Source organism: Procambarus clarkii, chromosome 82 (genome assembly GCF_040958095.1).
Source record: "Procambarus clarkii isolate CNS0578487 chromosome 82, FALCON_Pclarkii_2.0, whole genome shotgun sequence".
Classification (NCBI taxonomy): Eukaryota; Metazoa; Arthropoda; class Malacostraca; order Decapoda; family Cambaridae; genus Procambarus; species Procambarus clarkii.
The window spans coordinates 5,159,563-5,173,648 of NC_091231.1; the positions used below are offsets into that span (position 1 = coordinate 5,159,563).

Here is a 14,086-nt window from a genome sequence, read left to right on the forward strand (position 1 = left end):
TTACTCTTGGGATTATTATCACCTCTACAATTGTCCTACAGCCTTAATTTTGGTATCAATGGACTCCCAATAAAATTCCCAATACGGTGATATGAATATAATCGTAGAATAATGGTCCCGGCCCACCCGCAAGAGTGTGGGAAGTGGGCGCACTGTTACCCGGTAACGGTGACCGGACGACACACGCGCGAAACGTTGCTTTGAAAGTTTATACTTATTTCACTGTTCTGATATTATTATTGTATGTATGTCATTCATTTTTGTGGCAATGTTTTCGCAATAGAATGTTCTATGAGCTAAATTATACTACACAAACTTGGACCAAATAGGTGTACTTACCAAGGGAAGGCTGGTTGTGGAACAGTAAGTTGAGCATTTGTTCTTCACTCCACCTTCTTCAGGTTCTTCATTCCTGAAGTTGCTCAACAGATGGTTTGTAGGTGGAGTGAAGTTGTTGCGAGTGGTTACTTCTTCACCACCCAATACACCTGTTTCCGGTGGTAATTGGTGTAGCAGGGAACAACACAGAGTGCAACACCACAGGTCTTGCATCCATAGTTCGTGTCCTTCCTTTTACCGGACCGTGCGCATGCATGACACTTGAGACGTTTGGGCAGTCTGTAAATTTCATGTTTCAGTTTGTAGTTCATGCGATTTTCTGAATCAACAATAGGGTGGCCAGGTCCTCTCGCTGGAGGTGTAACAGGAGTTGCAGGAGAGTCAGATTCATCTGACAAAACAGTTTCGTCAACTGGCAGTGTGGCAGACATGTCGGGTTCAGATTCGTTGTCTGCTTCATCTTGAGGTGGTGTAGTGAACAAAGGCCGCCTCACACCAGATGGTCCGGGAGTTGGCATGGCGTCAGCATTGGCAGGAGCTGTGTCATCATTTATGTCTGGAGCGTGCTGCAAGTGTTGAGATGATGATGATGTTTTAGGCCACTCCTCTGTGTCCCAGTGCAATAGGGCCCAGATTGCCACTTCGTGGAACTGTAGCAATGTTAGCTTTTTTCGATCAGTTGTGTTGTATTTGTACAAAACATAGGCATTATGCAATGCCATTTGCAGGAAATAAAAGGTAATCTTTTTGGTCCACTTGTGAGTTTTCCTGGTAAAATGGTAATATTTAACCATTTGATCGAAGTGGTCCACACCTTTCATGATCACTCCTCATCACTCGTTGCCGTATCATTCCCTCTAGCTCTAGGTACACTATAATCGTTGTGGATTCCAAAATCTTCCTCCAATACCTCTACATCACCTTCAGCTTCTGATAAATCCTCCACAAGGCCTGGAATTTTCGTTGGTGTGAGCTTCACTCCGCTCCACTTCTTAAAAATTTGGGTTATTTTGTCCACTCTCGATGACCTGGAGGCTTCCTTGGGCGTAGAAGTGCTTGGGCCTTGACCTTGATCCATTTTTGATGAAGTAATTGGGTATAATCCACACGGAAACGGGTAAAAATGCTCGAGTTTGGCGCGTGAGGGGAGCGTGATCGACTCACGACACGTGACACGAAAACAATGGGCCCGTCACGTGACCGGGTAGGCCGACGCGCCAGGCGGCCTAGTGGTGAGAAAGAGAACTTCATGGCGCGTCGTTTGAAACAAACCCCAATGAAATCGGATTAAAATTGAATTTTATACAAATATTTTAAAAGTTGACATAACTTTATGTCCACTATGCGTTTAAGTTAGACGAAACCGAACGCGCCGGCGCGTCCAGATAGCGCGAAAGTGTTAATACAAAATAGCACACACAAAATCTGCCAACTTACTAACCTGCACTATTACTATCACAATGTTTATAACGCCACAAACAACTTGCGTAGCAGGCCACCCATTGGAGAAGGCCCCAATGCTGCCAATGAATAAGATTGTGTTTTCCAGGCTGAGGTGCATAATTTTCTGAAATATAATTAATTGATTAATCTATTAGAAATTGTAATATCACATAATTGGTGCTGAATAAATACAATTACATAACACTATGTATAAAAATAAAACAAAATATATGCATATAATGTACAAGAATGAAACTAACTGGATGGTGTCTTGGTAGTTTCCAGAGCTAAGCGCTGGTAACTAAGCCTTCACTAGGTTCCTGTAACTTGCACAAGCCTACTGGAAAATAAGGCCATAATCTGGTTCTCAATGCGAATAGAATGTAAGAATCTGAAATCTACCCAAAAACAAAGGAAAACTGCCTAGAATGTTCAAGCAAAACAAAAAACCAATTCTTGAAATAAATTAAATGACAAAATGGAAAGGATATATATGGCAACTGGTGAAAGATCCTTGGTCCAACTCTTCAGGCCACCACCACTAGGTGAAAGCCCTAATAACCCAGGGTCAAGACCTGCCACCCATCGATCATGAGCTCAGAGGCACACTTGTTAACATTAAACCCTTACTTTAAACTCGTTACATTAAACTGTAATCTCTGGTCTGTCCTTCGCTGTAGCAAGCTTATTCAGGAGCAGCTTCAGCGAGACAGTTGCTTCTTCATTGTCTGTGTGGTTTTGACATCACAGCATCCCTCATATTAGCAAGATATGAAGTTATACCTCATATCCTGTATGATGTTTGTCTATCATACCTCAATGACAGACAACCATTGAGGTAGAGTATCTGCAATTAATCGAGCAGCTGCTGGTCAGTGGGCAACCTGTTGTCACTATTGCCATAGGTGAGGACTAATGAGGGTGATTCAGGGGAGGTCTCATTTCAGGGCCCATCACAGCTTTATTATGCAAGGCCATCAGGAAGCTCCCCTCAAAGAGCCCAGAAAAAAATCATAACATTGTCACAGGAACAGGCAAATTTGCCAGAGGGGCAAGCTTCATGGGCCTGTGAGCCAACTGCATAAATCTTTTAGGTAAGTGAAAACAGTCATGAGATTCTGGCCAAACTTTGCCTGTTGCATCATTGAGGCCCTGCCTAAAGATTTTGGGAACAATTGCTCAGACTCTCCTTTCTGTCAAGAGAAACTTCTCAAACGGTCATTATTGTCCTTCAGCCCTTGGCAAGAAAAGGAGCTCCAAATGCCACTTGACTGCCCACTGGATGCAAGGTGCGAGGTTCATGCTTTGCTACGAGTCGCCAAAGCTTATCTAATCCTGTCTTAATTGTTAAAGTTTTCTTCAAATTTTTTTTTGTATAACCATTTCAAGAGTATATAGCATGCATTCTATAGCAATGGAATCCTGGTAATGATAGATTTTTCAGGAATAGCAAAGGATAAAATTAAGCCATGATATGTTTAAATAAATCTATTAATTTTAGATATATTACTTAGGACATTACCATTCTTTCCAAAATACTGTACTTTACTTTCACTGCAATCAAGTTAGAACTCAATAGCCTAACTAGAGATAATTTTACATAAAAAGCATACAGTATATTCAGTACTTTATTTCATTTAAAAATTGTACATATTATGTAGATACACCAGTCTCATCCTCACATACTTACCAACAAATTGGTTTCATTGTAATGATGGTAAACCAGTTCTGACAAGGCTTCTGGCAGGGAGCGTAAGAAGAGTGCAACATCTCCACACAGCATCAAGATGCCTGGCCACAGAGTACCACCGTAACCACCACTTCCAATACCGAGAAGTATTATTGCCAGAACAGAGAGAGCCTGAGGACAAAAAAAAAAAAAAGTGAGCATGAATACAAAAAAAATTATTTGCTACATACTAAAGCAATCGGGAAGAAAATTACAGGACGTTTCACAAAGCTTTTCCTTGGATACATTTGTACACCAACAGAAGCAATTATGTGGAGATGCACCATAGGGTAAACTCACTTGTATTCAGGCTTTTGCTGGTGTACTGATATTGGCATTTTACGAAACATTTATTTCTTTGTTGACCAGACCACACACTAGAAATTGAAGGGACGACGACGTTTCGGTCCGTCCTGGACCATTCTCAAGTCGATCATATCATTCAGTACTACTACTAACTACTACAAAAAATCAGACTTCATAGAAGTTGCCAATATTCAGAATAAGAGTCGATCCTGTGTAAACAGGGGGCCATGGGGGTCGAACCCTTCCCCCATGACACTACACACAAATCCAAAGTTTCATGAGGTTATCCCAAGCACCTGGCCTCCAACCCTGGACAAACATGCTTAGATTAATGTCAAGAGTAAAAAAAGTATTTGTTTCAATTTAGTAGAGAATAAAGATATTTTTCAGATTTCACTCCATGGACTGTCATATGCAGCAATCATCTCTGCCACGTCTGTGGTAGAAAATAATAATAATAATAATAATAATAAAATCTCTCCACACCCCCAGTACCAAAAGTCACAAGAGAAAAACTATGTGGCTTTCATCAAGTGGTGAGATCAGAAAGACAAGACCCTAACACTTGTGGTACAGTAAGCATGTTCATGACCACAGAAGGCGATTTTCAATTGCAACGAGCACTAAAATAGTCCATAAGGCAAGTCATCAGCGAGGAGTAAATTTTTCACAAGAGTGAATTCATGTGTTAAAACATTGAAGTTTAACTATTATTTTGTTTGTTGCTGGTGCATTTACCAGGTAACCAAGTATGTTCATTTTTACCATCTTAATACATCGCTATAAAAACAATTTACATGTTCTACTGTAACCGAGTCACACGTGATGCAAAAAGAATTACCGTTTCATAATCAGTATATATAGTACAGTATATAAAGAAAATTGACAATCACAAGAGGAATATCAATGTAGATCAACCTGTTCTACCCATTCACGATTTCGGGATCAGCGTCCCTGGGGCTCGGTCTCTGACCGAGCCTCCTGGTTGCTGGTTTGATCAACCAGGCTGTTTAATGCAGCTGCTTGCAGCCTGGTTATCAAGTATCCTTTGATACCTGATCAAAGGTATAAATTAAATATCAATTATAAATATTATCAATTTGATGATAAAGGTATCAAAAGGTACCTTTATTAAAATAAAACATTTATTTTATTCTTTACAGCAGTCTGAATGTGTGCTTCTGTCCAAGGTTGGAGGCTTGGGATCGCCTCATGATATGGGATCAATAGTAATTATTTATATAATTTTTGAGTGTACAGTATTTGGTAATTTCTTGTGCTGGGATGAGCACAGTGTACTAGCTTAAAGAGTTAGTATAGGGGTAGATGTGGTAGTTTAGCTACAAAATTTCCTTGCTTCAATGTCACAGCTTTAGTCAAATAAAGTTGGCGATTATTACATATTTGCAGCCCTTGGCTTAGGCTATAACCGACCCATACATTGGGCCAGAATAACTCAAAAGTTCAAGAAGGATGCAAATTATTTAACATTCTGAGTAGCAGCTTTACATGTTACTGTTATGAAAACAATTGTTTTAAGTATTAATGTATATAATGCAGTACTGTACTTACTGAAGATATGATATTGCAATACAAGGTGTTACATCTTCGGAATTTGCTTCTCAGGGTCAGAGCAGCACTTGACATTGCAGCAGATGATGATGATAAGACTTCCTTAATGTTGAATTCATTCATAGAAAACTCTGACATAATTTCAGCAATTGTCCTGATAAAGTGTGGAGGTGTTCTCACACCAATGGGGAAAGCCAAGCAGGCAATGGTATGCAAAAAGCTCACAATGCTTGATGCAATAGCAAGAATCATCTCATCTAGAGGCATTCTGTAAGGGCCAATAACAGCCCTCACAAATACTGGAGATGCAAGAACAGCCAGGGCTGCATAACAAATGGCTGACATGAAGGTAGTAAAAGTCATCTGAAAGAATTCAACAAATAAATATAAATTATTTTTTTTATAATATTATATATATATATATATATATATATATATATATATATATATATATATATATATATATATATATATATATATATATATATATATATGTGAGAAAGCTGCATGAACGCGCAAGCCATATATCACTAAGAACTCTTTGACCCGGCCAGGATTCGAACCCATGCCGTCCAGGATCACCCTTAAACGTACACAGTACCGTGACCACCGCACCAATGATCGTCTAAAGATCATTGGTGCGGTGGTCACGGTACTGTGTACGTTTAGGGGTGATCCTGGACGGCATGGGTTCGAATCCTGGCCGGGTCAAAGAGTTCTTAGTGATATATATATATATATATATATATATATATATATATATATATATATATATATATATATATATATATATATATATTTATTTTTTAATATTTATTATAATGTACAAATAAATATGGATTTATATTTCGGATAAATATTATCCGAAATATAAAAATGTATAACAAATGGCTGATATAAAGGTAGTGCAAGTTATCCGAAAGAATTTAAAAAATACATGTATTATTATAACAGCATGTCAAGGATTTGGGAATAATGATGTCTGACAACCTAACGTTTAGGGAGCATAACCAAGCAAGTATTGTGTCGGCCAGAAAAATGATAGGATGGATTACGAGAACCTTCAAGTCCAGAGATCCCATCACAATGGTTGTACTCTTCAAAAATTTTTGTGTTGTCCTGTCTTGAGTACTGCTCAGTACTCACTTCCCCCTTCAGAGCAGGAGAGATTGCTGAAATTGAGGGAATACAGAGAACATATACGGCACGCATAGACGAGATAAAGCACCTAAATTATTAGGATCGTCTCAAAGCTCTACAAATGTACTCACTAGAAAGGAGACGAGAGAGATACCATATAATATACACATGGAAAATACTGGAGGGACAGGTCCTCTGTATCTGCACAGTAAAATAACAACGTACTGGAGTGAATGACATGGAAGAAAATGCAGAATAGAACCAGTGAAGAGCAGAGGTGCCATGGGCACACTCAGAGACCACTGTATGAACATCAGAGGTCCAAGGTTGTTCAACATCATACCAGCGAGCATCAGAAATATTACAGGAACAACCGTGGACATCTTCAATAGGAAACATGATTGTTTCCTTTAAGGAGTGCCGGACCAGCCGGGCTGTGGTGGGTATGTGGGCGTGCGGGCCGCTCCAAGCAACAGCCTGGTGGACCAAACTCTCACAAGTCAAGTCTGGCCTCGGGCTGGGCTTGGGGAGTATAAGAACTCTCAAAACCCCATCAACCAGGAATCAACCAACCAGGTATTTACCTGACGGCCACCAACCCTAGTGACCTTGCCAAGAACAGGAATCCGGCGGCTTGTCGAAGGTCCTCCCCATTTGCGTTTTATGATCTTTTCCAAGCACATTTTGAAACTCTGCACAGTTTTGGCAGTTACGGCTTTGGCAGGTAACTGTATTTAAACATGAATTATAATGTTTATACATTATAATGTACAAACATGGAATTATATTTCAAATAAATATTATTGCACTAACGTTAACCCTCAAAATGCAGGTTAACAGAATTAACATCCGAGTTATATTTTTGGGGGGGAGAGAGAAAAAGGGAAGTAGGCTAGTCTCAAAAAAGTATGAACATACACAAAATCATATATTTGTCCCTAATTTGGGAGCCAGGACAAAAATTACTTTTTCATGCAAAATACTGTATACTCAAAGGTAAAGAATCTCTATACAAAATTTAAGAATACCAAACTAATCCTACATAGTGAATACCTTAATGTTGACACAGGCAAGTGCTATGATCATATAATGAGAGACCAGAAGCTGACCTGTACTTGGATGGGGTTCCGAGAGTTGTTCTACTCCCGAAGCCCAGCCTGGGGCCAGGCTTGACTTACCTGGTTGATGGGGTTCTGGGAGTTCTTCTACTCCCCAAGCCCGGCCCGAGGCCAGACTCGACTTTTGAGAGTTTGGTCCACTAGGATGTTGCTTGGAGCGGCCCGCAGGCCCACATACCCACCACAGCCCGGTTGGTCCGGCACTCCTTGAAGGAAACAATCATGTTTCCTCTTGAAGATGTCCATGGTTGTTCCTGCAATATTTCTGATGCTCGCTGGTAGGACGTTGAACAACCGTGGACCTCTGATGTTCATACAGTGTTCTCTGATTGTGCCCATGGCACCTCTGCTCTTCACTGGTTCTATTCTGCATTTTCTTCCATGTCGTTCACTCCAGTACATTGTTATTTTACTGTGCAGATTTGGGACCTGTCGCTCCAGTATTTTCCATGTGTATATTATTTGGTATCTCTCTCGTCTCCTTTCTAGCGAGTACATTTGGAGAGCTTTGAGACGATCCCAATAATTTAGGTGCTTTATCTCGTCTATGCGTGCCGTATATGTTCTCTGTATTCCCTCTATTTCAGCAATCTCTCCTGCTCTGAAGGGGTAAGTGAGTACTGAGCAGTACTCAAGACAGGACAACACAAGTGATTTTGAAGAGTACAACCATTGTGATGGGATCTCTGGACTTGAAGGTTCTTGTAATCCATCCTATCATTTTTCTGGCTGACGCAATACTTGCTTGGTTATGCTCCCTAAATGTTAGGTCTTCGGACATCATTATTCCCAAATCCTTGACATGCTGTTTTCCTACTATGGGCAGATTCGATTGTGTTTTGTACACTGTATTATGTTTTAAGATCCTCATTTTTGCCGTATTTGAGTACCTGGAATTTATCACCATTAAACATCATGTTATTTTCTGCTGCCCAATCGAAAACTTTGTTAATATCTGTTTGTAGTTTATCAATGTCTTCAGCAGAGATAGGAAATGTAGATGTTTATCTCTCAGAATGTTTGGTAATATGTTAATTGTTTGTGATGTGTTTATATGTATGTATTAACACGATGTACTGAACGGAGTGAGAATAGCTTGAGCTACCTCATCCCTTTGTGTGTATTTTACCTCAATAAACTTATTTCAATTTCAGCAGAGATAATTTTCATGCCGATTTTTGTATCATCTGCAAAGGATGACACGAAGCTGTGACTTGTGTTTTTTGTCTATATCTGATATGAGAATAAGGAACAGCAGTGGTGCAAGGACTGTACCTTGAGGTACAGCGCTTTTAACTGTGCTCTGACTATTTTACTTGATTGACTGTTACTCTGTGTTCTGTTTGACAGGAAATCGAGTATCCAGCGTCCAACTTTACCAGTTATACCTATTGACCTCATTTTGTGTGCAATCACTACATTGTCACATTTGTCGAATGCCTTTGCAAAATCTGTGTATACGACATCTGCATTATGTTTTTCCTCTAATGCCTCAGTGATTTTGTCATAGTGGTCAAGTAGCTGTGAGAGGCATGATCTTCCTGCTCTAAATCCATGTTGGCCTGGATTGTGGAGGTCATTGGTTTCCATGAATCTAGTGACCTGACTCCTGATCACTCTCTCAAATACTTTTATTATGTGGGACATTAGTGCAACTGGTCTATATTTTTTTGCCAATGCTTTGCTACCACCCTTGTATAGAGGGGCAATGTCTGCTGCTTTAAGAGCATCTGGTGTCTCCCCCTGTGTCCAAGCTCTTCCTCCACACTATACTGAGTGCCTGTGCTACTGGCACTTTGCATTTCTTTATAAATATTGAATTCCACGAGTCTGGACCCAGGGCCGAGTGCATGGGCATATTGTCAATTTCTCTTTCAAAATCTGCCACGCTCGTGTTGATATCAGTTATATTTACAGGTGTTTGACTATCATTCATAAAGAAATTGTCCGAATCTTCCACTTTCATGCTGAGTATTGGAGTGCTAAACATGTCACTGTTTTTTTAGGATTTCACTAATTTCTTTGTCATCCTCAGTATATGAACCTTCACTAATACGAATAAGTCCAATACTGGCAGTGGTTTTCACTTTTGATTTAGCATATGTGAAGAAATATTTTGGGTTTTTCTTTATTTCTTGAATTGCTTTCTGTTCTAGTTGCCTGTCTTCAGTCTGATAAGAATGCTTCAGTCTCTGTTCGATTTCTTCAATTGGGCGAGCTTGTTCCATCAGGCTGTTTCTTGGAGCGGCCCGCAGACCCACCACAGCCCAGTTGGTCCGGCACTTCTTGAAGAAAACTACAGGGGTACCTCAGTTTAAGAGTTTAATCCGTTCCTGGAGACTGCTCGTATTCCGAAAACTCATATTCCGAAGCTAATTTCCCCACAAGAAATAATGGGAAATGAATTAATCCGTTCCTGACTAACCCAAAACCCCACATCAAACTAAATTTTTATACCAAATTCATCTAAAGAAACCTACAAAACTATGTTCAAGCTATTACTTACCCTTGCTGAGGACTCCTGTTGGTGTATGGAAGATGTGAGGAGGGAGGAGGAGAGGTGTTACTGTTTGGAAGGGGAGTCTCCTTCTATTATAACATCAGGCAGTAATGACTTCACTGGTATGCACACTCTGGCACATTTTGCCTGCATACCACTTGGACTTCTTTGTCTTACTAAGAATCTGTCTAAAGACACTTGTTTTTCCCTACATTTTAACACTTGTCTGTAGTAAGACATCACTTTGTCATTTAAAAGGTCAATGCAACAGCCTGCTACAGCTTTATCTGGGTGAGTTTTTTCAACAGTACTTTGCAGTTCTTCCCATACTTCACACATTTTCTTAATCAAGAAGGGACATCCTCTACTGCCTCTACTCACAGCTATTTTCTTAGGTTGAACCTTATCAATGGCTTTCTCGAGACCCATGGCGAGATATATAATAACTTTTATGCTCAAATGGCCAAAAAAACGACATAAAACTGTAAATCCTTGTGAAGAATTCAGGAGGGACAGTCACTGGGCGGGAGACAATGGTAAACTGAGGGGTGGAGGGGCGGAGGGGCGACGATCGCCATACCACCATGCGCTAGGTCGGCCTGAACGCGTATCGACAAACTCGTGTTCCGAGGTAACCCTCGCCTTCCGAGACACATTTTCCGAGGAAATCCGGCTCGTATTCCGAAAAACTCGCATACAGGGACACTCGTGTTCCGAGGTACCACTGTATCTAGTTCTCTTGAAGGTGTCCATGTTCGTTCAGGTAATATTTCTTGTCCCAGTGGGGACTGGCAATTTTGGATGATTTTCACCATCATGTTAAATCTTATGTGTTTAATGCCATCTACTGTAAAGTTTCTTATTTATGCTCGTTTTGCTTAACATTCACATATCCACTTTGTAACATTGGGTGGCAGTGGAACAGATTCAGTTCCAGTTGTGGATAGTTGTGTAACCCTTCAATTCACGACTCCTGGTTAAGTCTCAAGTCATCATTGATCCTAACAAACATGGCTAAGGTGAATTTTGTTGGCTGTGTTAATTTAGAGTTACAGTGACCAATAACTAAATACCTGATACGACAATAAAATATTTAACTTACCAATCGGTTGTGCACTTTACCCAATAACTGGGAACCAATGCCTTCACCACTAACTATCACACCATACAGAGCAGCAATAATACACGGTAGTGCATAGTATTCAGGATTGCGCACACGTGGTGAATCCCACATGTCGCCCTCCCAAAATCCCGAGATAATTTGAGAGTGGGTGAAACAGGTGATGATAGATATTCCCAGTGTCTGAAAAAGAAAAATATTTCACTACAATACAATGCATTATACAAATTATACAACATTAAACTTAAATTCACTTGTGTCTGGAAGGGTTGATTTATATATTATACTTGTCTTTATGTTAAACTGTACAATATTATTAAAACATGCACATGTGTACACCAAAGTTCAAGAATTTGTTAAATACAGTATTATACAGTACAATTATGCTAGAGATGGAATAAATTAAAAATACTAGACAGATGATGTATTATATCAGAAAATGCCAAATATTGTTGCATTGTCAGGCTAAAATAGACAAGAATATACAGAATGAATTTGTATTTTCCAAGGGCTAAACAGTTAATACTTAATAGTCGACATGTGGAAATTTTACCACATATCTGAAACCAGACTTCCAAATAATATGGACACCAAAGGAACTAAATTACAAACAAGACGTACTTAATGATCACAAAAGAAAGTGGACAACAGATGAAGAGAAAGTCATTCAGACCAACAAATTCATGAATCTCATTCTAGATGGACTAGTAGATTGGGAAGCACCAATTACAAACCTCTATCTACAAACTTACTTCAGTCACACCTTGTGCCTCCACAAAATGTAAATGGGAGGCTAGGATGCCCTTTAAATTCTCACAAGATTAGTCCAGCACTTCGACCATAGCACTAAGCTGGCAGTGGCACTGCAGGATCTGACAACTGCTCTAAACAAAAGCCAATTGTCTAGTGTGACAACCCCAGAACTGGTCCGTGCCTCACAGCATCTGTTGATATATATATTCTAACCTAGCCTCTCCCTCAAGTAGTTACAGGATGATAGCTACGCTCGTGGTGTCCCATCTACCCAGCACTCTGTCATATAACGCTTTGAAACTACTGACTGTTTTGGCCTCCAACTTCTCACCTAACGTGTTCCAACCATCTACCACTATTTGTGAAAGTGAATTTTCTTATGTTTCTTAGACATCTTTGTTTAATTAGTTTAAATCTATGACCTCGTGTTCTTGAAGTTCCAGGTCTCGGGAAATCTTCCCTATCAATTTTATCAATTCCTGTTACTATTTTGTATGTAGTGATCATATCACCTTTTTCTTCTAGTTTTGGCATATTTAATGCCTCTAACCTCTCCTCGTAGCTCTTGCCCTTCAGTTCTGGGAGCCACTTAGTAGCATGTCTCTGCACCTTTTCCAGTTTGTTGATCTGCTTCTTACGATATGGGCACCACACAACTGCTGCATATTCTAGCTTTGGCCTAACAAAAGTCGTGAACAATGTCTTTAGTATTTCGCCATCCATATATTTAAAAGCAATTCTGAAGTTAGAAAGCGTGGCATAGACTCCTCGCACAACGTTCTTTATGTGGTCCTCAGGCGATAGAAAACTATCTAGAACCACCCCCAGATCTCTCTATCAGAATTTTTTAAGATTCTCACATAATTTATAGGTTGTGTGGGGGTTCTATGTTCTATTCCACATTCCATAACATGGCATTTATTCACATTTAATTCCATTTGCCAAGTGGTGCTCCATATACTAATTTTGTCCAGGTCTTCTTGAAGGGCAAGCGTGTCACCAGTGTAAAACAAATACCTGCTTCTGCAGGATCAATACATGAACAGAATACATGTATGAACAATACAGAAGTAACAAATATAGCTTACATGAAATGAAATTTAATTAAAAAGGAAAAATTTGTTACTAGCCTCCTAATTGGAAATTTAAAAATTCATAGCCAACCGACTCACTAGATTTGAATCTTCACATTATTTCACAATCACTTCTTGAGTCACAATAAGGACAAAACTCAAAGTGCAAAACATTAATGCCATTTACTTCAACATGGCGTGTATATTAAACCACAAATCCATGAATGGTACTAGATTTCTCTGAAATAATGCAACAACAAACATAGGCAAAATAATCCCTAAAGTCAATGGTCCCTCAAACTGCACAAATTCTAAATTATTTCTCAGAACAATACGACCTCAAAGAGGAAGGGAGGGAGGGGAGGGCAGAATGTTATTTATCAACACATCAAGGTCCTAGCACAAACCTGTTTTTAGTTGTGCTCTTTATGCTGTGGCGCATTATCACAGGTGCACAGGCAAACTGCAGCTGCTTCCTTCCTCATTGACATGGTCATACATTGAAGGCTTTGCATAAATCCAGAATACCTGCTAGTGGCTGCAGGTGTGCTAGTGACGTAATGAGAACCTCGGGCCCCTTGCTGTGCTTTGCCATTACAGCACTGAATGGCTCTTTTTTCCCATAGATCACTGCTATGCACTCATTGCTGGTAACCAGTGGCTCCTAGAACACTACCATCATTGCTAATAATTCACTGGAACTGTCTGGCAAATGTGTTACACAGTGCAGTAGCACATGTCACTGGAGAACCAAATCATTCCCTGCACTGCTCAAATGAAATGTCTCCTGAAATAGTAGGCTTTCTCCAACACATTCTCCATCCTGTCTAGTTAGAACTTTCTGAAACTATGTGGACCACCGTCCATATATAGACGTGATGGCCAATTAGACAGTAGAATTTGGTACTATTCACTTTTGAGTCCAAAAAATAGTCATTTTGGAGAAATGACAAGTTACACCTTCCAGAGGTAGACTAAGCTCCTCTCTGCCAT

At 39.8% G+C, this 14,086-nt stretch overlaps 1 protein-coding gene and 1 long non-coding RNA gene across 4 annotated transcripts in view; one reads left to right on the forward strand and one right to left on the reverse strand.

Annotated features, from left to right (window-relative positions):
• Positions 1-14,086, forward strand: part of LOC138358246 (uncharacterized) — a 43,444-nt gene that overhangs the window by 12,404 nt on the left and 16,954 nt on the right. The gene's annotated exons all lie outside the window — the stretch shown is intronic.
• The window catches only part of LOC123764223 (uncharacterized), a 37,546-nt gene that overhangs the window by 4,946 nt on the left and 18,514 nt on the right, over positions 1-14,086 (reverse strand). For 2 of the 3 annotated variants that reach the window (XM_069315955.1, XM_069315956.1), the window contains exons 7-10: positions 11,250-11,450; positions 5,390-5,752; positions 3,473-3,643; positions 1,781-1,906 (exon numbers count right to left, since the gene is read on the reverse strand). In XM_069315955.1, coding sequence (XP_069172056.1) covers positions 1,781-1,906; positions 3,473-3,643; positions 5,390-5,752; positions 11,250-11,450 — 861 coding nt within the window. The remainder of the gene's footprint in view (positions 1-1,780; positions 1,907-3,472; positions 3,644-5,389; positions 5,753-11,249; positions 11,451-14,086) is intronic. The other variant, XM_069315957.1, reaches the window with a different exon arrangement.